General features: G+C 46.2%; 1 protein-coding gene across 1 annotated transcript in view; it reads left to right on the top strand.

The window, feature by feature from the left end:
* LOC125720454 (protocadherin Fat 4-like) overlaps positions 1–24339 on the top strand; it is a 64438-nt gene extending 40099 nt beyond the window's left edge. The window contains exons 4-17 of the mRNA XM_048995909.1: positions 429–779; positions 2118–3040; positions 3284–3458; positions 8255–8435; positions 9170–9420; positions 10248–14597; positions 15749–15853; positions 16394–16701; positions 17999–18084; positions 18361–18540; positions 18930–19054; positions 19299–19528; positions 20940–21198; positions 21545–24339. Of these exons, the coding sequence (XP_048851866.1) occupies positions 429–779; positions 2118–3040; positions 3284–3458; positions 8255–8435; positions 9170–9420; positions 10248–14597; positions 15749–15853; positions 16394–16701; positions 17999–18084; positions 18361–18540; positions 18930–19054; positions 19299–19528; positions 20940–21198; positions 21545–23385 (9365 nt within the window). The 3' untranslated portion in view covers positions 23386–24339. The remainder of the gene's footprint in view (positions 1–428; positions 780–2117; positions 3041–3283; positions 3459–8254; positions 8436–9169; positions 9421–10247; positions 14598–15748; positions 15854–16393; positions 16702–17998; positions 18085–18360; positions 18541–18929; positions 19055–19298; positions 19529–20939; positions 21199–21544) is intronic.
* Positions 24340–24960: the final 621 nt, after the last annotated feature.

Below are 24960 nucleotides of genomic sequence, written 5' to 3' on the forward strand. Positions count from 1 at the left end.
GTGCCTGGAGTGTCACCCATAGAACATTCTCAAGCAGCATGAACAGTAAGCATACTTTGACACATCTTAAAGAATTGCATGCATAACAAATTCAATGAACACACGACGGCTTTATTCTACATTAATGACAAACTCTGGTAATGATTTACACCATAATGCATTTATAATGCATGCACAGAACATTACTGTAGGTGCGTTCATATTAAGGTGTACTTTCATGCTCCTTATTAATGTTCTACAGTGTGAATGCATTTTAAATGTGTTTTGAAGATGAACTTAAAGTAAAGCACTACTGAGAATGAATTACATCATTTTGACATTAGAACTTAAGCTACACTTATGCTAAAGCTTAAACTAAGCTTTTATATGAAATGCTAGTAATATCAGAATCGCCGGTGATTCTGACACGTTTATCATCGGTGAAACAGGCTCCATTGTGGCAGCAGTTCTGGCCAGTGACGAAGACTCAGAGACCAACGGCGAGGTGGCATATTCCCTGGAGGATGAGGAGGAGGACGGCGCCTTCTTCCTGAATTCAGTGACCGGAGTCTTCAATGTGTCGCGGCCGTTGGACTACGAGGCCCAGCAGTTCTACGTCCTGACGGCGCGGGCCGAGGACGGGGGCAGGCAGGCCAGCTCGGTGCGAGTGTATTTCAACATCCTTGACGCCAATGACAACCCCCCCGTTTTTGGGAGCGGCGGCTACAGCGTGTCGGTCGCGGAGGACCTGCCTGTGGGGTCCAGCGTTGTCAGTTTGATGGCCAGCGATGCTGACGATGGTATGGCAGCTGCTACGTGGGGCAGCTATTCTGCAAAAACACTACGGTGCCTGTGAGCACTGTCACGCACAGGGAACTATTGGGTTTATGCCATGTACACGGTAACTATCACAGTAGGAACTACTGCGCAGGATAGATATTACACTGTTCTATGGGAAACCTAATATATTTGAGCTCTAACACATGAATTTGCTATTATAGAGAGACTATAAGCGGTCGCACGGCTATACTTTGGTACAAGGTAGCTATGGCACTATAAACTTGCACGTGGTAGCTGTATGAGGGCAGCATTTTAAAGTTTCATAAGTTATGGCAAAAAATGACTTTGGAGGGAAATGTGGTGCGATTGATTCACTCCTGCGATTCCTGGGCATGAACGGCCATGGAGTCCCACTCACTAATGAATCACATAGCGCTGCATGGCCCGGAGTCTGCAGTACGGATGTGAGGACATGGCTTTGGTTAAGACACTCAGCCTCAGATTTCATGGGTGTTTTCGTCTGCGAGGCCGGAGCTGAGGTTTAAAGTAGCGTGAGTTTCACATTAAACTCGGGTCAGAGCGTCACAGATGTTAAGTGCCAAAATATCTGCAGCTCTTCAACAAGGCGAGGCTGATGACTGGGAAGGAAACATCTGCAAGCCTTAAAAAGCCTAAATGGAACCATATATGCGTTGCTTATATTTACTGTAGAACATTCTATATATAAAACACTAATTCTGATGGAAAAAAGTAATTTCGCATGATAAGAATACAATTTCTCTAAATACAAATTGCAAAGATTAAATTAGCCTGTGGTTTTGATAAGTAGAGTATTATATACTTTTGCGGATAAGTGATAGTTATTATGCCAGCTTTCTCTCTGTGAATAATTCAGTTGGTATTCCATTGCACATTGTAGTAATTCCTAACATTTGGGCCTAATTAATATTAATATTCATTACCAATTAACTTTATATTCAGTCTTACAGCTGCATTGTTACTTAATATGTGTAATACTGTTAGAAATTTATATATTAAAGTAATAATTTTCACTGATGCAATACACAAAGTTTTTATCTGCAAAGTATTATACTAAAGCACCTGGAAAGTGTTATAATTTTAGGTAATTTGGTTGTTTTGCTTTTTTTAGTGTTATTGTATAACATACATTAGCAGAAAGGGTTTTTTTATTATGATACTAGAAGCTTTTGATCATGTAATAATTCACTGAAAACAAATGATTTGCTGCAGAAAGTACTTGGTAGCCTTACATTGAGCATAATTAATATACATTAATGATTTGTTAAAAGAGAAGTGTTTGAAATACTAATGTCTGTGTTTCTGGGGTGTCTTGTTAGGTGAGAATGCAAAGCTTCTGTACAGCATCACCTCTGGAGATCCACAGGCCAGTTTCCATATTGATGAGACTGGAGTTCTGAAGACCAGGAGAACCCTGGACAGGGAGACTCAGTCTTTCTATAACCTCGAGGTCAGGGTCCATGACCTCGCCAAGCCCCCCATAGCTCGGTTCACCAGTACCGCACAGGTTTCCATCATTCTGCTGGATGTGAACGACTGCTCTCCCAGCTTCACTTCCCAGAAGAGTGTCTTCGTCAAGGAGAACACGCCGGTGGACACGGTGGTCTTCACCGCTCAGGCCACCGACTGCGACAGCGGGCGTAACAGCTACGTGGAATACTCCCTTGGCCCCTCCTTCAGGAATAAGTTCAGTATCGGACCCATCGATGGACAAATCAGGCTCATTGGTGACCTGGACAGAGAGGAACGTTCGAACTATGTGGTCAGCATTGTGGTGAGGGACAAAGGGGAGCCGCCACGCTCTTCAGAGATGGATGTGACTATCGTCGTCCTGGATGTCAATGACAACACACCCATATTCAGCCAGGCTGTGCACAACATCGAGATCGAGGAGAGCATTCTGTTGGGCACTGACGTGCTCCAGGTGTCAGCTACTGATGCAGATGAGGGGAGCAACGGTCAGATCCTGTTCTCACTTGTCGATGGGGACAGTGGTTCAGATTTCAGGATAGACTCTATCACCGGGACCATCACAGTCGCCAGGGCGTTAGACCGGGAAAGGAGGCCCTCCTATTCCCTGGTTGTCCAGGCGTCAGACCGTGGGGGCAGTCAAAGGATGGGCCGGGCCACAGTCAACATCGCGCTAATCGATGTGAATGACTGTGCACCGTGGTTTGAATTGTCTCCTTATACGATCAGAGTCCAAGAAAATCTTCAGCACCCACCAAAGAATGTGCTACAGGTGAGTGCTTACCAGCATCAGGGGATGATCTGTATATTAGGAAGTACGCTTGATTGTAAGTAGCCTTAAGCACTGTAAGACAATGAAGAAAGGCTACCATTTACTTAGGTCATTAAGCGGTTCAGTCCAGATAGACTTCTGGGTCTTTAAAGGGTATATCTGTCAGAAAGATCTAGATTTCATTGTGCCAATATGAGAGTGATCCAGATCTTTTGTCTTTAACCGATGAGGACTCACCCACAGGTCATGGCGCGCGATGACGACCAAGGAGAAAACGGACAAGTGAGCTATATGCTAAGCGAAGGGAATGGAGCTGGTGTGTTCAGCCTCGCGGCCGACGGACACCTGAGTGTGACCCGGAGTCTGGACCGTGAAGCCGAGGAAATGTACACCCTGATCATCACAGCCAGTGACTCTGGTACGAGCATGTACACCAAATATTATTTCGAGAGCTGTGTATTGTATCTGTGTTGTAATATATGTGCACTTGATGTGTCTACACTTTCCATATTCATCCATCCATCTTCCAGCACTTAACTTAATTAGGGTTATGGGGAGGTTGGAGCATATCTGTGACAGTCTACAGCATAAGGGAAAAGAATAGCCATCCAATCCATTGGACATACACACACACATGCACACTATGGGCAATTTTTAGATGCCAGTTACGTAATTGCACATCTTTGGCCAATAGAAGGAAACAAGCACTCATGTTGCCAATTGAAATTGGAGCTATTTTGCATAGCTTTCTTACTAGTATTGCATGTATGTACCAGTTCTTGAAAGCTGCATTCGAAAAGGTGATGTAATGGATGGAGAGGTCAAGGCTACACAGCCAATTAGCGCGGATCGTTTGCGGGCCCTTCTCCACTGCACTGGATCTGCACGGAAAAAAGCCTCCAGTCTTAAATCATTGGAAAGGCGAGTTTGTTCAGCTGTAATCACCTTAAAAGTTGGCTCTTCCATTTAGGCTGAGATTTACACAGTTTCTGTAACATAGGTGCTTAAACTGTAGAGTTTAGTTGTTTTTTTTCCCTGCAAGTCTGTGATTTACACAGTTTCTGTAACATAGGTGCTTAAACTGTAGACTTAGGGTTTTTCCTAAAATAACTCTGTACCTTGTTTTAATGTTTTCAACAATTGTGTTATTTAGTGTTCAACAATTTTTAACTCCCATTGTAGGTGTGTATTTTGAGGTATTATGTCTTCCTGTTTCTAGAAATTTGCCAGGATTGTTATAATAACTATATTTTTGAAAACTTTGTAGGTTTTTTGCATAGTTAGAAAGGAAAGATCGATTCTGCAGATTTTTTTGTTTAATATGAAATTTATTTCATATTAAATTTTTGATTTAATTATATAATATTGATTTATATATTTTCACATGCTGATTGTTCTGTTTTTACCATTGATGTCAGCATATCCATTTGGTTAAATACCATATTAGTTACATTTTGATGCATTTGAAATGTTTATGATGCCATAAAATGCGGCAAATTTTACATCCAATACTTACATTTATCTTTTAATCCAGATGTAGTTGAGACATGTTAGCTGATTCTACACCATGATATTCTGTAAAACTGTCACTTAGAATCAGTAAATTTCACTGTTCACCTGCTTTTTTGGAAGACGCAGTAAAATACATGTGTACAGTGCCCCGGCGGGAGCTGGTGGAGCATTTCTGATACTAATGTCAGGCGATATTGTTAATTAACTAACTAACATGATGCCATGGATAATCATGGACTTTAAAATGCAAGTAAAGTAATCAGAGCAGCTCCAGTTCTGTCTGGGTTAAACTGCGAAAACATCAATTGAACATATTGATAAATATTACACAGCTCCGTGGACCAGGCTGTCCCATCCATAGGGTGCAACAACAGGCTGGACTTGTTTTCCCATTGGTTAATCTAAGTCAGTTAGCCTCCGTGACTTGATGCTGTTAGTGTTGACTCACTGACTTGTGATATGTCTTCGTCATGCTTGGAAACTCCTTTGGCATCTCCTGGAAGATGCAGTAGCGGTCGCTGGCTCCCTGGTGACCTTGTCATGCGTTTGTGTGTTTTCTGGGGTGCATAAGAGACCATGGAAGAAGATTTAGGAATGTAATTCATCCCTAGAAGGTCAGAGGTCATCTGTCAGCCAGACCAGGAGCTTGTTAGTTCAGGCAGGTTGCCAACGTGGGGCTGGGAAGGACACACAGACATGGAGGTGAGGTTGGCCTTTCAGACATTGCTGCTTCCTTCCTACCAATCACTGATGCCTGTTTTAGTCATCACTCTCTCCTCAGTCCTCCTCTTTCCTTGTGTAGCAAAGCACGCTTCACAACATTGCTCAGCTTAGTGTAATCTTAATTTCTACAGAATGTTCTGGAAGGTAAACCATCTGGTACAGCTTGTTTAAGGGGATTCCTGCCAAAGAGTTACGTATAAGTAGGCAGTCAAAAGCTCGACATCTTACTGAAATACCTTCTCGTTGGAGTGCTTCGGGAGATACGTAGGTGCCGGCTGTCAGATGAGAGATATTTATAACCCACAAGGACACGCTATGAAATACTCCATTCATGCACAATACAACAGTTACATGCGGTGGAAATCACCGACTCGTGTCCTGTAAGGACTTACTGGGGAGCAATGCGAAGGAGTGTTTACCATAATCACAACACGAACCGTGTCCAGGAAAGACAAACCAGCTCAAATCCTCAACGCGTTCAATGGGACATGACAGATTAAAAGATATTTTAATCTTACTTTGAAAAGTAATTTCCCCCCGATATTTGGATTTAGCTTGACGTCGTCGCTCCCCTTCCTTTTGGGCAGTGAGGTTGTTACGCTTGGAGGGAGTGGAACTCCGGCTCGGGATACAGGTCCTTGGGTCTGGCAGCATCGCTCTTATTACTCAGTGCCAGCGTTGTAATTGCTAAGGGTTTCTAAGACGCAAACTGCACATCTTCTTGTGTCAATCAGCTGCTGTCGTCTGGGGATTTTTTTTGTCCCATAATTTCCCCTCTTAACGCGTATGACAGGAGTGGCTTAGATAAACAAACTCGAAGGAAGATCCGGTGATTTTACTGACGGGCGATTTTTAGGCAGTGCCACATCTCTCTCACTGTCCATCCTGGACGGCTCACTGGGGCGTGGAAAATCATATTTTATTTGGGTTTCATTTTTTTTTTTTCCCCAAAAGTTTATGTGCTGATTGGATGGCTCAGAATTCTCTGTATAGATCAGCAGCGACGGATTATAAAAGGCCCTCTTTCAGCAGGGGAGTAATTGGTTTATTTTTTAGGAAATTATACACTAAAATAATTTTCTGTTTGAAAGCCCCAAGTGTGGCATATATTTATCGGGTTAGCAAATGTTTGTGAGAGACAGATTGACCAATTTAACTTGATCTCAGCTGTCTTGATACCACTGGCATAGGAGAGAGTTTGAGATTGGGTAGAACTTAATTTAAATACAAATATCGGTTGATTGAGGGAGACGAATGATGCCAAATTAAATACTGGGGGGGGGGCACATCCCCCTGGTTCCTATGTCCCTGCTTGAGATGAAAATGATGTTGAGGCAGAGAAGGATACTGGTGTTAGAAGGTCATAGAAAGTGTTCCTGGTGTGAAGGACCACTGCGATTACAACAAATGTGAAGGACCACTGCGATTCCACTGCACAAAGGTGAAGGGCCACTGCGATTCCACTGCACAAATGTGAAGGGCGAGGCTGGTTTTATTAAGGGAAGCTTCTGTCAAAGTGACAGAAGGGGTCACTGGTTCGCTCTCGGCTGCACAGCAAACAGACGTGGGGATAGAGATGGTTTGGGAACAGGAATGACAATAGATTTAACCACCATAGCGGACTGGAGGAGAGAAAGCAATGGGCAATTCTTTTGGCATCAGCGTGGGGGAAAGTACGCATGAAAATAAAATGGGAAGAGGGGGATGGAACAGGATACGTCTGGGGCTGGGGGGTGTTTACTGGGTCTGTGACGGAAAGAAATCAGTCTCATATACTGAGCGAAATAAGGTGAACGTTGGATCGTGATGATCAAGAAATGCAATCTTTCGAATATTTTGTATTTTGCAACAGAATATAAGTACAGATTTGACCTGTGAGGTGGTTCAGTGGGATTCTTGGTGATATCGGTGGGAGGGCAGCTGTGTATGGAGTCACAGAGTCTGACTGGTTAGAATTAACCTAGAAGGTCATGTTACACTGGAAGCTAATCCTGGGGTCACAGAGGGTAACAGGGCAGAGCACTGCACTGGGGTGGTCGTCGTGACAACACTGCTGATTCTGCAGCCACAGATTAGCTTCAGCATCGCTGCAGAGTTATGAAGAGCAGCGATCTGCCTCTTTGAGGAGATGTATCTCAGTATACCACTGAGGACCTGCTTTACCCTCCCCTTGTTTTACCTGAGTGGAATCTCTCTTTAGATCTATCGATTCCTTTGCCCATCTGCACAGGATTGCAGTCCAGATATATTTACGGGTGTGCTCTTTCAGAATTCCATATATTCCATAAAGTTATTATTCCATTCATTTCAATTTTATGTGAACTTTTCAGCAATTTTGAGAACGCTGTAAATGTTTCCGCATCTGGCTGTGATTCTGCCATAATTCACCCGGCTTGTGGCTCACAGCTGACCATGCTGGAACCCCCCCCCCCCCCCCAAATGGAGTTTGCATGTTCTCCCCATGTTGTCGTGGGGTTTCCTCCGGGTACTCCGGTTTCCCCCCACAGTCCAAAAACAGGCTAATTGAACTTGCTAAATTGCCCGTAGGTGTGCATGTGTGAGTGAATGGTGTGTGAGTGTGCCCTGCGATGGGCTGGCCCCCCATCCTGGGTTGGTCCCTGCCTCGTGCCCATTGCTTCCGGGATAGGCTCCGGACCCCCGCAACCCAGTAGGATAAGCGGTTAGGAAAATGGATGGATGGATCGATGGATAGCAAGCAAATCTGCAAGCAGGTTTTGCATTCACTTACCATTAAACCAGTTTCAGAGCATAGAAAGTCGACACTAGGGGCAGTGGAGAGTCACCGCTTTATATGAGAACAGCCTCTGTGAAATGTGAAAGATCTCCCCAGAGCCAGCGCTGAATTAGAATCTATAACCCTGGCGATTATAGCAGATTATAGTGCATTAGACTGCCGCAGTGTTTCAGGAGTCTGTGTCGATCCAGAAACAACCTCCTCCATGTCGATACTTTCTACAGGGTCTCCACCTCTCAGTGGCTCCGGCACAGTGACCGTCCTCATCGGCGACGTCAATGACAACGCCCCACAGTTCTCCTCGCTTGTCTTCCATACCTCTGTGGCAGAGGATGCTCCCACGGGCGCCAACGTCCTCCTGGTCGCCGCTTCTGACTCGGACGCAGGCCTCAACGCCGCCATCAGGTGGGGGGGGGGGGTCTCCCTGGGTGCTGGGGCTTCCAGTCTGCCCACCCCTGCTGGGGTGTCCCAGGCTCAGGTTAGAAGCAGGGCCTTGGGATTAGCAAACGGAATAATGAAGATGTTAATTGGCAGTGACAGACCAATCAGTGCTTATTATGTCTTTAGTAAAGCACAACATGAGCCATAATCTGTTACCTCGTGTTTTCCCACATCATTAAGTCTTTTTTTCCATCCAGGTCTTTAATTTTTGCTTGGTTTATACAGTTACAAGTAAGACCTTGCAGGGTGTCTACATAGATAACTATGTCGCAAATGAAAACATTTCTTTGTTTTACGAAATGTTGCTGAGGACAGTATTTTACCGCTACACCAAAACGGAAAGTAGCACGTTGGAAAATGAAACTTAGTGTGCAGTTCAACTACAGCGAATTTTCTTGCAGAGGACACACAATTCTAGAAATTATTTGGCTTGAACATTCAGTAATAAAGTTAAATATTTTTCTCGAAATAATTCATCATTATTTTATATTCTGAAGAAATATAAGTGTCTACTGGAATATTCTAGCGCAAATGAGGGCACTGACCACAGGACAGGCTTCCAGCGGTGGCCCCTATGTGACCATTCTGCTATTTCCTCTCTTTAAATTTCTGGGTTCCCTTTAAAAACACAGACACATGAATAGAGTATAATTTCAATGGATAATTCGCCTTGGGATTCCTCACATTTTCTTCTCCAGCTACAGCTTGTCAGGAGGGTACGGGCAGTTCTCCATCAACCCCACGACAGGCCAGATCATAACCAGCGCTCTGCTGGACCGTGAGGTTCTGAGCCACTACACGCTGGTAGTGCTGGCGTCCGACGGCGGGCTGCCCCGTCCTGCCTTGGCCTCCGCCACTGTCCAGGTGGAAGTGGCCGACGTCAACGACAACCCGCCTCACTTCCACTACCACCCCTATGTCACCCACGTGCCAACACCCACCCCTGCAGGTGAGTCCCGCTAACAGCAGGACTAACAACCATCCCAGACAGTAACAGTCAATATCACACGAATCCTCATTAAAATAGAATTGAAAGAAATATACTTTAATTAATATTTCATGTCAAATTGCGACAGAATAATATATATAATTCATTATAAAATAGGAACCCAAAACTTTATTAGCTAAAACACTGAGGAATTTTAAATCTAGCTTTTGAACAATTGAGTTGTTGGTGCGTCCTGTGATGGACTGGCATTTTATTTGGGGTGGAACACTGTACAGGATCAGCAGGCACACTGTACAGGATCAGCAGGCACACTGTACAGGATCAGCAGGAACACTGTACAGGATCAGCAGGCACACTGTACAGGATCAGTAGGAACACTGTACAGGATCAGCAGGCACACTGTATATGATCAGCAGGAGCACTGTATATGATCAGCAGGAGCACTGTACAGGATCAGCAGGGACACTATACAGGATCAGCAGGCACACTGTACAGAATCAGTAGGAACACTGTACAGGATCAGCAGGGACACTGTACAGGATCAGCAGGCACACTGTATATGATCAGCAGGAGCACTGTATATGATCAGCAGGAGCACTGTACAGGATGAGCAGACACACTGTACAGGATCAGCAGGCACACTGTACAGGCTCAGCAGGGACACTGTACAGGCTCAGCAGGCACACTGTACAGGGTCAGCAAGGACACTGTACAGGATCAGCAGGTGGATGGGATGGTTGCACCACTTACATTAGCACCTTTTCCTTCATAAACAATTTAATATTTTACATATATGAATTCAGTAATAATTGTTTTATTATGCACAGGTTCCTTAGTGTTTGCTGTGACAGTGACAGATGGCGACGCAGGATCCAACTCCCAGCTGTTTTATTCCTTGACTGGTGGGCACTCTGAGAAGTTCCACATTGACCAGGCAAGAGGCACCATCACAGCCAATGAAAAGCTGATAACCAGCAAGGAGGTCACCATCACCGTCAGTGTGAAAGACCGTGGGGACGACCCCAAGTCTGACACCACCACAGTCACTGTCAGGTTTGCGTCAGGAGGGGAATTCCCAGTCATGAAACCGGGGCAGTCTGCTTTCACATTCCCTGAGAGTCAAGCAACAGGAACACTTGTTACAAAAGTCACAGGATTCTCCAAAAGGGGTGGGGAGTTAACATACTACGTTGCAAGTGGAAATCTTGACAATGCATTTTATTTGGACCAGCAAACTGGAGAATTATCCATCAAGAATGCTCTGGATTTTGAGAAAATCCAGAATTATGTGCTTTGGATCGAGGCCAGGGACCAAGGTTTCCCCCCTTATTCTTCATACAAGAAGTTAGATTTAACCGTTCTAGATGTCAATGATAACTATCCAGTATTTGAACAAAAGCCTTTTCAAGCTCAGCTATTAGAAAATCTTTCACCACATAGAGTTGTTGTAGTGTCAGCAGTTGACCATGACAGTGGACCTAATGGTCAAATAGATTATACCATCATCTCTGGTAACAATGAGAACTGCTTTGTAATTGACCAATCTACTGGAGAAATCCGAACCACTAGGCCTCTGGATCGGGAAAAAACAGCTCGGTATGTATTGAGTGTCAAAGCAACAGACCATGGTACCCCTCCAAAAAGCTCCACAGTTGAGGTCATCATAACAGTTCTGGATGTGAATGACAACAGCCCAAGGTTCTCCAAGATTTTCAGTGCCATGGTGCCTGAAAGCGCCCCGGTTGGCTATACAGTCACACGTGTCACAACCTCAGATGAAGATGCTGGAGTAAACGCAGTAAGTCGTTACTCCATCTCCAGTACCAGTCTTCCTTTCACTATTAATTCCGAAACTGGTGACATTACCATTAGCCGTCCTTTGGATAGAGAAGTCACTGATCGCTACATTGTTAAAGTATCAGCTCATGATTCGGGCTGGACTGTTAACACTGACGTCACAATATTTGTCACAGATGTTAATGATAATGCCCCCAAGTTCAGCAAACCATCCTACTACCTTGAATATCCTGAACTTGCACCTGTTGGGTCAGTTGTGATTCTTGTTAATGCCACTGACCCCGATGAAGGCTTTAATGGGCAAGTGTTCTATTTCATCAGATCTCCAACTGAATTCTTCCAAATGAATACAAGTTCTGGGGAGATCCTCATTAAACAGCCCCTGAGATATAAAAATGCCACCGTACCTGGCAATCTTAACATTAACCGCCATGACTTCATTGTAACGGCATCAGACAGGGGAGCTAAACCTTTATTGACTGAGACAACCGTCACTGTAAACATTGTGAAAAGAAATGAAAACCCACCACAGTTTCAATACTCCAGTTATTATACACCAGTTACAAAAAGTGCTAAAGTGGGAACAAATCTGATTCAAGTGACGGCCACTGATGACAATAACTTCAGCCCAACCTCTATGATAGGATACTCAATATCAGGAGGCAACAGCTCTAGTAATTTTCATCTGGACAGCCGGAGTGGCTGGATTGCTGTTGCCTCATCGCTGGCTTCTGATGTCAGTAAAGTTTTCCACATTGAAGTCACAGCTAAAGATAATGGGAATCCACCACTTTCATCCAAAGCTACAGTGCGCATCGCGGTGACCGAAGAGAACCTCAGCACTCCAGAGTTTTCACAGAACCGTGTCACCGCCACTGTCCCTGAGAGCTTCAGCATTGGAGCAACAATCAGGACGCTCTTAGCGAGGGACATGGACAGCGAAGTGAACGGTCGTGTCACATATGACATCATCTCTGGGAATGAGGGCGACCATTTCTCGCTGAATAGCACAACAGGAGCCTTAAGCTTAAGTCAACCCTTGGACTATGAAAATAAGAAGTCTCATGCACTTAGGATTTCTGCGACTGATGGAGGTTGGATTGCAAGGACTGGCTATGCCATGGTCACCATCCATGTGACGGATGTGAATGACAATGCTCCTGGCTTTGACTCTGAGGAGTACTTCCCAACCGTTCAAGAGAACGTCCCCAGTGGTACAGTTGTCATGAGATTAAACGCGACTGACAAAGACTCTGGTGCAAATGCTGTAGTAGCTTATGTAATTCAGTCCTCTGATAGCGACTTGTTCATAATTGACCCAAACACAGGAATTATCACCACACAGGGCTTCCTGGATTATGAAGTTAAACAAGTCTACCATTTAACCGTAAAGGCTTTTAACATCCCAGATGAAGACCGCTGCAGCTTTGCAAATGTCAACGTCCAGCTTAAAGGGGTAAACGAGTACATCCCCCGCTTTGTGTCAAAGCTGTATCATTTTGAGGTATCTGAAGCAGCTCCCAAAGGGACAGTGGTAGGGGAGGTCTTCGCGAGTGACCGCGACCTGGGAGAGGATGGAGAAGTCCACTATCTCATATTTGGGAAGAGCCGGAAGAAGGGCTTCGGCGTACACAAAACCACAGGGCAAATTTACGTCATGGGCCACCTCGATCGAGAAGAAGAGGAGAAGGTCTCCCTGGCGGTGCTGGCAAAGAATGCGGGATGCATAAGAGGAGCAGATATTGACGAGGTATTGGTGAACATCACCATTCTGGATGCTAATGATGCCCCTGTCTTCAGCTCAGAGGTATACAACGTGAAAGTGGCTGAAACCCTTTCCATTGGCACTATTGTGATATCAGTCTCTGCAACGGATTCTGACTCCATTCCGAGCTGGAACACATTCTCTTATTCATTAGCGAATGATAATGATAAGATTGACTTCTCCATCAATCCTCAGAATGGTCAGGTTTCAGTAGCAGTTGAGCTTGACAGGGAATCTGTACCTGTTTACAATGTCACCCTACTTGCTGTGGATTCCGGCTCACCTCCGGCGACTGGAAGTGCCACCCTGATTGTGACTCTGGAGGATGTCAACGACAATGGCCCCACTATTGTGACCACCAATGGAGAGGTTTTGGAGAACCAACACCCTGGAACACCAGTCATGACCCTACAGTCCACTGATCCAGATCTACCCCCAAATCAAGGGCCGTATACATATAGTCTGGTTGCTGCTGGTTCATGGGCGAGCTATTTTGACCTCAGTCCGAATGGATTTTTGTCCACACGACGAGAAATTGACCGGGAACAAGTGAGTGATTTCTTCCTTCCCATAGTAATCAGGGACTCCGGTATCCCACAAATGTCCTCGACAGGAACAGTTCACATCAGAGTTGCTGATCAAAATGACAATCCCTCAATGTCCAGGACAGTGGCGATCTTTGTGTATTACTTTGGGACAATGTTCCCTGAGGGTTCTCTAGGCAGTGTGAAACCCCAGGATCCTGATGCGGATGATGTCTTCCGCTGCTTTCTTATGCCGGGTGGGGCCGGCATCTTTACCATCCAAGCAGACTCATGTGACCTCAGTTCCAGTGCCCGCTCCACAGATGAAACCTTTGACCTGGTAGTCAACAGCAGCGATGGCGTGCATAGCAGCGTCAACAACCAGGTGCAAGTCATCTTCATGGGCTTCAGCAACACCACTGTTGACAACAGCATCCTGATTCGCCTCCGTGTCCCAACTGTAAAGGCCTTCCTCACTAACAGCTACCTGGCCTTCCTGCAAGTGGCGAACTCACAGCTGGCTGGGCTCGGGTCCGATGTGCAGGTCTATGGAGCTTTTGAACGAGATAGCCAGACCTATGTGATGGTGGCAGTGAAGAGGGGCTATAACCAGTATGTCCGCCCCAGTGGCGTAGCCACATTTTTCCAGAGCATTAAGGATATTCTCCATCGTAAGAGTGGAGTAGAAATTGATCAAGTAGACTATGATCCCTGCACCTGCAACCCTTGCCAGAATGGGGGTTCCTGCAGGAGGCGTCTTGCTGTGGGGCCTGAGATGAAGGTAGACGAGAGCGTTCCCATTATCCTAGTTTCTAACCAGCCCCTACAGCCCTACGCTTGCAGCTGCCTGCCTGGTTATGCAGGGATGCTGTGCGAGGCTGATATCGATGAGTGTCGGCCAGCTCCTTGCCACAATGGTGGGACCTGCCACAATCTTGTGGGCGGCTTCTCCTGCACATGCCTCGAGGGCTTCACCGGAATGGCCTGCGAGCGGGACATCAACGAATGCCTGTCCAAGCCCTGCAAGAATGGAGCACTCTGCCAAAACTACCCTGGGTCCTTCAAATGCCACTGTAAATCAGGATTCACAGGTATGCTGTGTCTCTACACTACCTTGTTCATTATTACTGAATTGTTGAGCATCTTTTATCTCAATAGCTACTATACTTGGTTATGATTGTACTTGAGTAGCAAATGAGTTACTACTATATTACTAAAGAGCCGTATTGTAAAGTGTGTCGTACATATTGCCTAAGTTCTGTGTGTGTGGTTTGCGTGTTCTCTCCATGTTCTGTGCGTTTCCTCTGAGATTTCCTCTTACAGTCCAAATATATGCTGTTAGAGTAATTGGCGCCTCTGAATCACAGTGTGTGATTGTGTGTGTGTGACTGTGTTCATGTATGTCATTGGTGTCAAGCTCCAGTCCTGGAGGGCCAGAGCCTTGGACATTTTTGGGTTTTCCCTCATTTAACATACCACATTCAACTACCAGTGCTAATTAACACACACCTCTTGAACTGAATCATTTGTGGTGGAACAGGGAAAGAACTAATCTACACTGGGCTCCGGCCCCCCAGGACTGCAGTTTGACACCCCTGATGTATCTGCTCTGTGACGGCCTGACATCCCATCCAGGGTGCGACCCTGTCGTGGATAAGTGGTTAGAAGATGGATGGATTGATACATATTTATTTCAAGTTATTTGTGGCGTTGATTCGTCTTGCCTATGTCCCAGATAATATCCCAATATAGTTTTTGTTCAATTCTCAGTAAAAATCCTGAACCGTAAAATTTTGGGCAGCATATGGTAATGTGTTGTTTTCATTGCTGTAGCCATTCCCAAAATGACTCGCACAGCCCACCTTTTACACTTTTCCCAGTTATACAGCTGGCTATTATTAGTTAAGGGGTTTTAACTCCTAGCTCAAATGTTTTTTCAGAAGATTTCCTGCAAGTTCACCTGGCAGACTTTTAGTTAAAGGTCTGTCATTGATCTCTCAATATTTTATGATCAAGTACACTTCAAATATGTCATAGTATACTTGGAATGAATTGACATGGTCTCGTATAACAAATAAGGTCAGTTCACGTTCTAAATAATTTACTTTGTAATTGAGTCAGTGAGCGAAAGGCTGCAGCATCCACACCAAAATATGCTCTCAGGGTGCTTTTCCAGTAGGATTGTGTTGACTCGTGTAGCTTCATTCATCCTAATTTGTGTCGTGTTGTTCGGTGATCCAAGGTAAATCATGTGAGTCTGCAATCAACTACTGCGAATGCAATCCTTGTTTTAATGGTGGATCCTGTCAAAGCACTGTGGATGGATATCGCTGTCATTGTCCATTCGGTAAGTGGTAATTGTGCTAATCGGCTAGACCTTCAGCTTTTGGCTCGCCTACATGGACCAACTGCCAAAAATGATCATTCTAACCTGGTTGTAGGCCAGGGTAATGAAGACTGTCTGCCTGAGTTCATTTGGGTCAGAGGAGCAACAGCTGCCATTAGCTGACAGCGGGTCTTGTAAAGCCATTTGAGCTAAAAGGATGGTTTTGCTTTACATCCGAACACTAAGCTATGTGGTCAGTTTTGAAAGCCTACTGTATGCAAGTGTGACATCATGTCCTATTCTCTGCCACTCAGCTGTCTTGAATAGTCTTCAAATATTTGTGTTTATAGACAGTTTTTTTTCCAAATAAACAGATATTCATACAGTATGCTAATAACTTATGTTTATGAATAGATAAATTCAAGATCATACATAAAAGACAGAGTTAGTTTCATTTCAGGTAATCAGCCATGCATTTTAAGTTATTTAACATTTGAGCTTAAATATATGTTATGTTCATTTTGTAGTTATGGTTACCTATTCACCATTATTATTTCCAAGGTGTCTTTGGAAAGAATTGTGAACTTAGTAGCTACGGCTTTGGAGAACTGTCATACATGGAGTTCCCTGCTCTGGACCCAAACAACAACTACATCTACATGAAGTTCTCCACCATCCAAAGCCACGCCCTTTTACTGTACAACCATGACAACCAGACCGGGGAGAAGGCCGAGTTTCTCGCCCTGGAGGTGTTCGAGGGCCGGATGCGCTTCTCCTTCAACTTGGGAAGTGGCACCTTCAAACTGATGACTATGAAGAAGGTTTCTGATGGCCAGTTCCATACAGTCATTGCCAGAAGAGCTGGAATGGTGAGAAGACCGTTCATTATGTCAGTCAGAGGTGGATTGTTTCCAGCCAGAAAGTAAAAATCCAGACCAAGAATTTGTTTCAACCAACCAGTTGAGTATAAAGAGCCACAGTCACATGGAACTCAGCTGGTTGGTTGAAACAAAATCTTGGTCTGGATTTTTACTTTCCGGACCTGAACTTTCCACCTCTGATATCACTCATCATGGTTCATTAATTACCTGGTGTTATTATAAAGAATAGGTAAAACAGGTAAATCATTAGCCAACAGACAGGTCTCATAATGTGGTTTCAGGTCTGCATTACTAGGAGTGAAATAAGACAGTTTTTAATGTTTACATATGTGTATGGATGTGTGTATATGTAGGACATTTCCCAAATTTTCCCACTGGTCCAAAAGTGATCGTTTTTCATGGCCGCCTCAGTTGTTTCGATGTGTAACTGCCAAAGCAGTAACTCGGTATGGATAGCGTGTAATTCTGCTGCCCTGCCTGACACAGTCACAGTCACATGTGTTTATCCAACTGAAGAGCACGTGTCTCATTAAAAGAGTAAAAAAAATGCAACATTCGAACAAAAGAGGTCCAATTCCATAATAAATCAACACTGTGAAAGTTTAAGTGATTCATTTTCATGTTTGTGACCATATGTATACCGTATGCAAATGAAAAGCCGGAGTCACAAATTTTATCATAAACTCGTTATGTACGATAAGTTCATTTTATGCTTGGGTGGAATATATTTTGTTCATACTGTCATACCTTCTAGACATTTCACACCGGTGTATGGTATGTGACGGAGTAAAAAACATAAATCTTTGTAGGCTTCTGTAAGCTGCAGGATCAGAGACCTAAAGGGGCTCAGTGTGGATGCTGAGCATTAGGGAAGTGAGAAGGTGACTCCTTGTTGTTAAAAATGTCATCCTTTGTTTATTGACATCACTCCACATCTTTGCTGTCGCACAGCACACCTCGTAACCACAACCAGCGTGTGTGGGAGACGCAGTTAACCGATCTGCTAATAGTAGTGTGAAAGTAAACGCATAAGGACTTGGGCAAGATTGCTGCGGTATTTTATTTGTCTTGCGTCCAAATAGTCACCACAAGCAAATTGTTTCTTATCCACTTCCAAATAGTTCTTCTGTTGGCTAAGTTCCCTGTTGTAATAAATTAGTTTCATTTTGGATCTGTATTTTCCATAAGTTAAAAAAAAAAAAACTGTTGCAGATTCTATATTTCGGGTAACTTCATTCGAATCTCTGTTTCCTTTCGTCCCATTGTATCTGTGTGTCTGTTCCAGTCTGCTTCCCTAACCGTGGACCAGTGCACCGAGGACCAGGAACCGGCATTCTGCACGGTCAGCAGCATGGCACTACACAGAGACTGGTAAGCGGACCGCCGACACGCAGGCCTCGGAACAGCTGTCAGCGTTCAGTGGGAGAAAGACCCCGGGTCCGAGGGCCTTGACAAGCTGGACAATGAGCAGAATTGTGCAGCACATTCTGACTGACCAAACTGCCACATAAGCAAAGGCTGCAGTTGAAGTGCCATTGTGCTGCTGTCAGCCAGTCGATCAGCGGCAGTGTGTGGCAGCCCGAGCGCCAGTGTGGGTCTTGTCGTTGCCCGAGACGCTGATCCCCGGCGTCTTTTTGTGCCCGGCAGGGTGCTGGACGTGCGTCCCAACAGGCTCTCGGTGGGGGGCATGCGATCCATGGAGCCCCTCCTCCGTCGGCCGGAGCAGGTCGCCGCTCATGACTTCGTGGGCTGTGTCATGGAGCTGGCCGTCAATGGGAACCCGCTGGAACCGGGCCAGGCCCTGGAGACCCATGGAGTCACGGACAGGTTTGGGCAGGCGGCTCCACCGGGCTCGGAAGCATCATGTCCCGCTTTCAGTCTCCCATCGTGGCCTAACATTTAACATATATCATGCCATAAAGTGTATCTTTCGGTGCTGCCTCGTTCCATGGTGCAAGCATTGAGCTTCCCCTCGCTGCACGATATGTAATGTTTGTCATTTATTATTTATTCAATCCAGTGACACATCACTGCCTGGCATTTAACATTTAGTGTCTCCTCACTGACTGGCTTTTTTATCACCTTTCTGTCTCCTGACATTTAGCATTTAGCACTTCTTGACTGCCTGACAGTAACATTCAGCATTTTATCGCCAACTGACACTAGCCTGCATTAAGGAGGGCCCTCATTGCTGACCTCTGCACCTATTGTTACAGATGCCCCAGGATGGAAGGAGCGTGTGCAAATCAGCCATGTCACCATAGCAGCACATGTGTTGACCGCTGGTCTTGGCAACAGTGCCATTGCGTGGAGGGATTCACCGGGAAGTACTGTGAGAGATGTAAGCAACTGTCTATTAGGTTTGGAGTTCATCTGTGTGTGGGACTCTGTGTGAGTCCAGAGCTCATTGGCATCGACATGTGTGTGTGACATCAGTATTGCGGTTCAGGCCCCATTCACTGTGTCAGTGTTCTTTTATATAGCTGACTGACTGGGTTCAGAATTCAATGACCCATGTCTCTGTGTGGTACATGAGTGGTTGGGTTCAAAGCTCATTGGCTTCTATGTCTGTGGTCCATCTGCAGTCATGAGTGCAGACACAGCTCTGTCCCTGAACGGCTACGGCCGATTGGACTACTCTCTGAAACCCGGAAGGAGGCGTGACATCCTATTGGCAGAGACCCTGCGGAGCCTGGTGAAGGACTCCGCCCACGGCCCAGCCGACCCAAGCAGTCTGGAAATCCGATTTCGCACACGGAGCATGACGGGGACCTTACTCCACGTGCAGGAGAATAGCAACTACACTACAGTGAAGGTCAGCAGAATCATAAAGCCAACACGGCCTCCTCCACAACCGTGCTTTGACTCGATCCTACATTTTTAATTATCTATAGCTCTGACTAGTCCAACGCCATCACTACTAATCCTAAAAACTGATTGGCCGAACAATATTATCTGTGATCCTCATCCCAGTCTACATTACTATCCCCTTTCCCAGTTCCTGTTGCCTCCCTTCTTCCCATTTCCCCATTAGTCCGATTCTCCTTTCCAAGGAGGTCAACAATTCCCCCATTCGCATCCGTGCACTGGTACAAAAGGTCACGCCTTGATTACCCAAATTTACAAAGTGTATACTGGATACAATTTGGGATGAAGTCGGGATGCATCATGTATCTTTGCATCGATAAAATCCAATTTATTAATACATAAGTATTAGTTGAGGCCTCATGCCTTTACTATTTAGAAATGTGATTTTCGGTAATTTTATATCTTGATTGATTCCCCCTCTCTAAACTGTTCCTCCAGCACACTTCCTCATCTCCAGCTCTCAACTGCTGTCAAACTGTTTGTATTATATTGAAGTTCATAGCATCAAATTCTTTTGCATTGCGTCGTATCTCTACTACCTTCCTTTCCTATTGTTTTTCCACCGTGATGTTAAAGAACAAGATGCTAAATAAATCATGTCCAGATCTGTGTTCCGTATCATGTAAGGCATCTTCCAGCTTCAGGTTTAAAGAAGCTCCGAAAATCATCATTTCTTGGTCAAGTATTTGTAATTTCCACACCATATTTAATCAGGGCATAGCAAGACTTAGCATGGCCCTAGCGTTTAGCGTGTACTTGTGGTATCTACTGCTGTGCTGCAGCAACAGTAACAAAGACAGGAAATCTATGCTACCATTTCTGTGACGATAATCATCAGCATCGCATTCCAGTTTATCGGAGCACAATTCTCAGTCTCCACAGAAAACATCCAGCATCAAAGAGTATTTTTAATGCGATATGAAACCTAGAAAGGAATTTTAAATCATTCCCAAAATAATTAAAATACTTCAGATTATAATTGTTAGTTACACATCTGACTTTGTGGTATTGCATGTTAATTAAAATATGCGCTATAACCACAGTATCCATGGTTTAATTGCAGTCAGTGGTAAAACTAAGGCAAAAATGGGATCGCTGGAAACCTTTGAGAAAACCACAGTGCCATTTTATGTGGAATACTGGGCAGCCCTAGAGAAGTGTAGCCATTGGAACTTCATTAGCTTGGCAAAGACGTCTTTGCATGTTTTTTACATAATTTTTGATGCTAATATTTACATAACCGATTGTATCTATGAGCAGACGCATCACACAGAGCGAACCAGGTTGGAAAGCAGGAAGTGTTTGATCTGCATGAAGCCATCGCAGTGACTGACGGCCGCCCTTTTTTTCACGTCCAGCTGAAGAACGGACATCTGCTGTACGTTTCGGACGCTGGCGTCGGGGGCAAGGTGGAGAGGACGTTGACTGAGAAGACGCTCTCAGATGGACAGTGGCACACTCTTCTGATTCTGAAGCACCAGCTGGCCACTTCACTCAGGGTTGACAACAGCCCGCCCAAGGAGATCCTGCATCTCACGCAGGACTTCGGAGGGGTTAATGTTCTAACCCTCTCCCTCGGGGGGGTCCCCTCAGAGTCCATTCAGAAGGACGGCTCAGGTGAGTCAGTTATCTTGAACCTGACGTTGACTTTAAAGTACTCTTCTGAAACACCAGGCAAGAACAATGCAGAGCTATATTTATACGACAATGACACACAGGAATCCATGAAACATCTTCCAGCTGGAATTGACGCTCATCTTGCGTACGATGTTGTATCAATTACATTTCAAAACGACATTCCCAGCATTTCCCTAATGACTCTGTTCCTGGAATTGTTAAGGAAACAATCTGGCCCTGTGACATATTTTGAACAGAAATTAGCTCCGTTTGGTCCGGATGTTTCATCCTGGACCAGCATCCGGGGCGACCTCCCTGTGTCTGAACGGCTCTTCCTCTCTTCCAGGCTTTGATGGCTGCATAGCGTACGTGAAATATAATGGGCAGATCCTGCCCTACAGCGGAGACCATGATGTGGTCACCATCTCCAGGACACACCCGTCAGTGCAGGTGGGCTGCCGCGGGCCCGACGTCTGCGCCAGCAACCCCTGCCAGGCCAGCCTGCTCTGCGTCAACCACTGGTACAGCTACCGCTGCACCCCCCCAGGTGACTGCGCCTTGAGCCCCTGTCAGAATGGGGGCAGCTGTGAGCCTCAGGACCCTTATGGATTCACCTGCACCTGCACAGAATTCTTCACGGGACGGACCTGCCAAATTCCATTGGCGTGCCTGGGCATTGAATGCCCCCAGGGCACCCACTGTGAAATGGCCCCGGCCGGGGGGTTTGTCTGCAGCCCGTCTCCCGCAGAGGGAGGACTCTTGCCCGCTTGGGCCATCCCAGCCATTACAGGGGGCTGTGCGTCCGCCCTGGCTCTCCTGGTACTGGGCCTCATTCTATGCAACTGTTTGCGGAGCCGCCGGACCAGTGAACCCAAGGGGACAAAGGCGCCAGAGGAAGAGGAGGAAAAGAAGAAGAAGGGCAGTGAGAATGTGGGATACAATGATCCAGACAGCACACAGCGATATGGGGACGACATGGCGGTGCGTAAGCAGCCCGAGGGCAACCCCAAGCCCGACATCATCGAGAGGGATAACCCCTATCTGATCTACGATGAGGCCAACCTCTCGCATGGAAGTGGACCAGTACCAGGGGCCAGGCCTGAGGCAGAAATGGAACACTACGACATCGACAATGCCAGCAGCATCGCCGCCTCAGATGCCGACATCATCCAGCACTACAAGCAGTTCCGTAGCCATGCTCCTAAGTTCTCCATCCAAAGGCACAGCCCACTGGGCCTGGCCCGGCAATCGCCCATGCCACTGGGAGCGGGGAGCTATGGGTACCAGGCCTCGTACGGGCAAACCCTGAGGTCCACACCCCTCAGCCATGCCACCAGTCCTACTACTGCCCCCCTCTCTCGACATAGCCCAGCTGCCTTTACCAAACCATCAACGCTGTACCGGCACAGCCCTGCCCGGGAGTTCACCCTGGCACGCAGAGAGACCAGCCCCCTGGACCCCCAAAGCGAGGCCTTTCAGTATGCCGCACGACTGGGCCGGCGAAGCAAGAGTCCCCAGACCATGGCGGGCCAGGGCTCAAGACCCAGCAGCCGCATGAGGCAGCCCATCGAGCAGCTGCCCTTAGAGACAGGGCCCCCCGTGGGGCTTACCATCGACGAAGTGGAGAGGCTTAACACACCCCGGCCTCGCAACCCCAGCATCTGCAGCGCCGACCACGGCCGCTCCTCCTCCGAGGACGACTGCCGGAAGCCGCTGGCCCGTGGGCGGAACCCTGCCGACGGCATCCCTGCCCATGAGTCGTCCTCCGAGAGTGAGTCACATGACTCCTTCACCTGCTCCGAGATGGAATACGAGCGTGAGAAGCCCAGCTACGGCTCACGGGTGCCCAAGCTCTCCCAGGTCAACGAGTCTGACGGCGACGACGAAGACTACGGCGGCCGGCTCAGACAGAGGCGCTACTCGAACCGCCGACCTGAAGGTGTGGGAGGTGGTCCCCAGGGACCAGTAACCGAGCACCACACCCTACCCTACAAAACGGGCCAGCAAGCTGGGGCCTTCAACTGGGACAGTCTGCTGAACTGGGGACCAGGTTTCAGCCATTATGCAGATGTATTCAAAGACCTGGCTCTCCTTCCTGAAAACACAGCTGGGAAAGACATTGAGATGCAGACCGCTGATGGGGCCACGTTCGTCCAGAGCAACGCAGAGGTGGAGCGATATTTGTAAAATTTTATTTATATTAGCCTCTCGTTTCACGGGCCGTTGCTGAAACGAGAAGGACTGACGCGGTGCAACTCGTGAAAGAGGACTTGTTTACATTCCCTCCTGATCTCGGAAACATGGTTACGCTCTTTCCGTTTGCCAAACCCGCACCTGAATCCGCGTCTCCTAAAGAATCTCGCCAGGCGGTTTTCATAGGCGACCAATGGCATCTGTTTAAAAAATTTGTCTGTCCCGTATTGTCCGATCCCTGTTAAAAACACCTTGGCATGTTATGTACAGTATGCATGTCATGTGCTTTTTAAAATGTCTGTTTAAACTTTTTCTCTTTAGCTTCTTTTTTTAAATGAAACTGATACGATACATTCAACAGTGAAAACAAGCACATGGCTTTCATCCGTCTCGCCTGAAACGCTGCACATATCCCAGGGCATGGAAGGAGAATGTTCCTTAGCTCACCTTAGGTCACTTATAACTCTCATCCAGAGTGTTTTCGCTCAAAGAAAGGGCATGAGGGCCTGGGATGGAGGATGACCTGTAGTCTCCGCCGTCTTTGACGATTCGTTCTGAAGGTGTGTTAATGCTGGTGGAAGGAACCAAGGGGGGACGTGGTGAGAACCACCCCCCATGGCACGGGGTCACGCCGTGTCAGGAACGACCCCAGACCACCCAGCAAGCTCTCCTGCACGCTCCCTCAAGAGAGCAACTATCGTCAGCCTTCTGTTTTCACAGAAGTGATCACTATCACTCTCGCGTTCTGCTACGGTAAACTGTCCCGCCTCTTTGTTGATGTTTGCGAATGATGAAAAATAATTTTCTTACTTTCAGGGAAAGTAAGGCAATGTGTGTGTTTTTCCTAAGACGAGTTACTTATGTAACAGCCATTATTCCACTTTACAAAGCCCACTGTGTGCTTTGTGTGTGTAAAAGCCAATAACAATAAAAAACAGTTCAAACTGACAGCTTTAATATATGTGTGGTATTGAGCGGGACAGGGGAAGCAGGGAAGTCAGATTTAATCAGGTATGTTATTGAGGTAACATTTATGCGCTTATTTTCTTTCCAAACAAAAAAACAGCCCTTACACTGAGATTACCATTTTCTGGGAGGTACGACATCATTTACCATTCTCAGGGGCCTCCTTCTGATACAGGGTTTTAGCTGAGAGGCTCTCTCACTGGGGCTGCATTATGAAGACACAAGAGTGATAGAACCGGTCCGTTTTGGGCCTATCATGCCAGTGATGGGGCAGGAATTTTCCAAACAGATCAGGAAGTTGCCAAAATGGTTAAAAAAAATCGGCAAAATAAATCTCTGTGAATGAAATTCCTGTCTATATACCCTAAGCTATTTATGCTTAGTGAAATGAAACATGAAATATTGGAATGCGTCTTTTCATATATGCCACTGTGCTTCGCTTTGAGACGCACACACATACATAGTGAGAGAGAAGCTTGACATCTGAGCACATCTTCCGACAGCAATGAGGCAATCAGCATCCAAACAGCAGTCGTCTCCCTCAGAAGACTGGGACCGCTCCAGCAGGGACAGCAGGCACATGGATGCAGGCCTTCCCTGGCG

This window comes from Brienomyrus brachyistius, chromosome 25, assembly GCF_023856365.1.
Source record: "Brienomyrus brachyistius isolate T26 chromosome 25, BBRACH_0.4, whole genome shotgun sequence".
NCBI lineage: Eukaryota > Metazoa > Chordata > Actinopteri > Osteoglossiformes > Mormyridae > Brienomyrus > Brienomyrus brachyistius.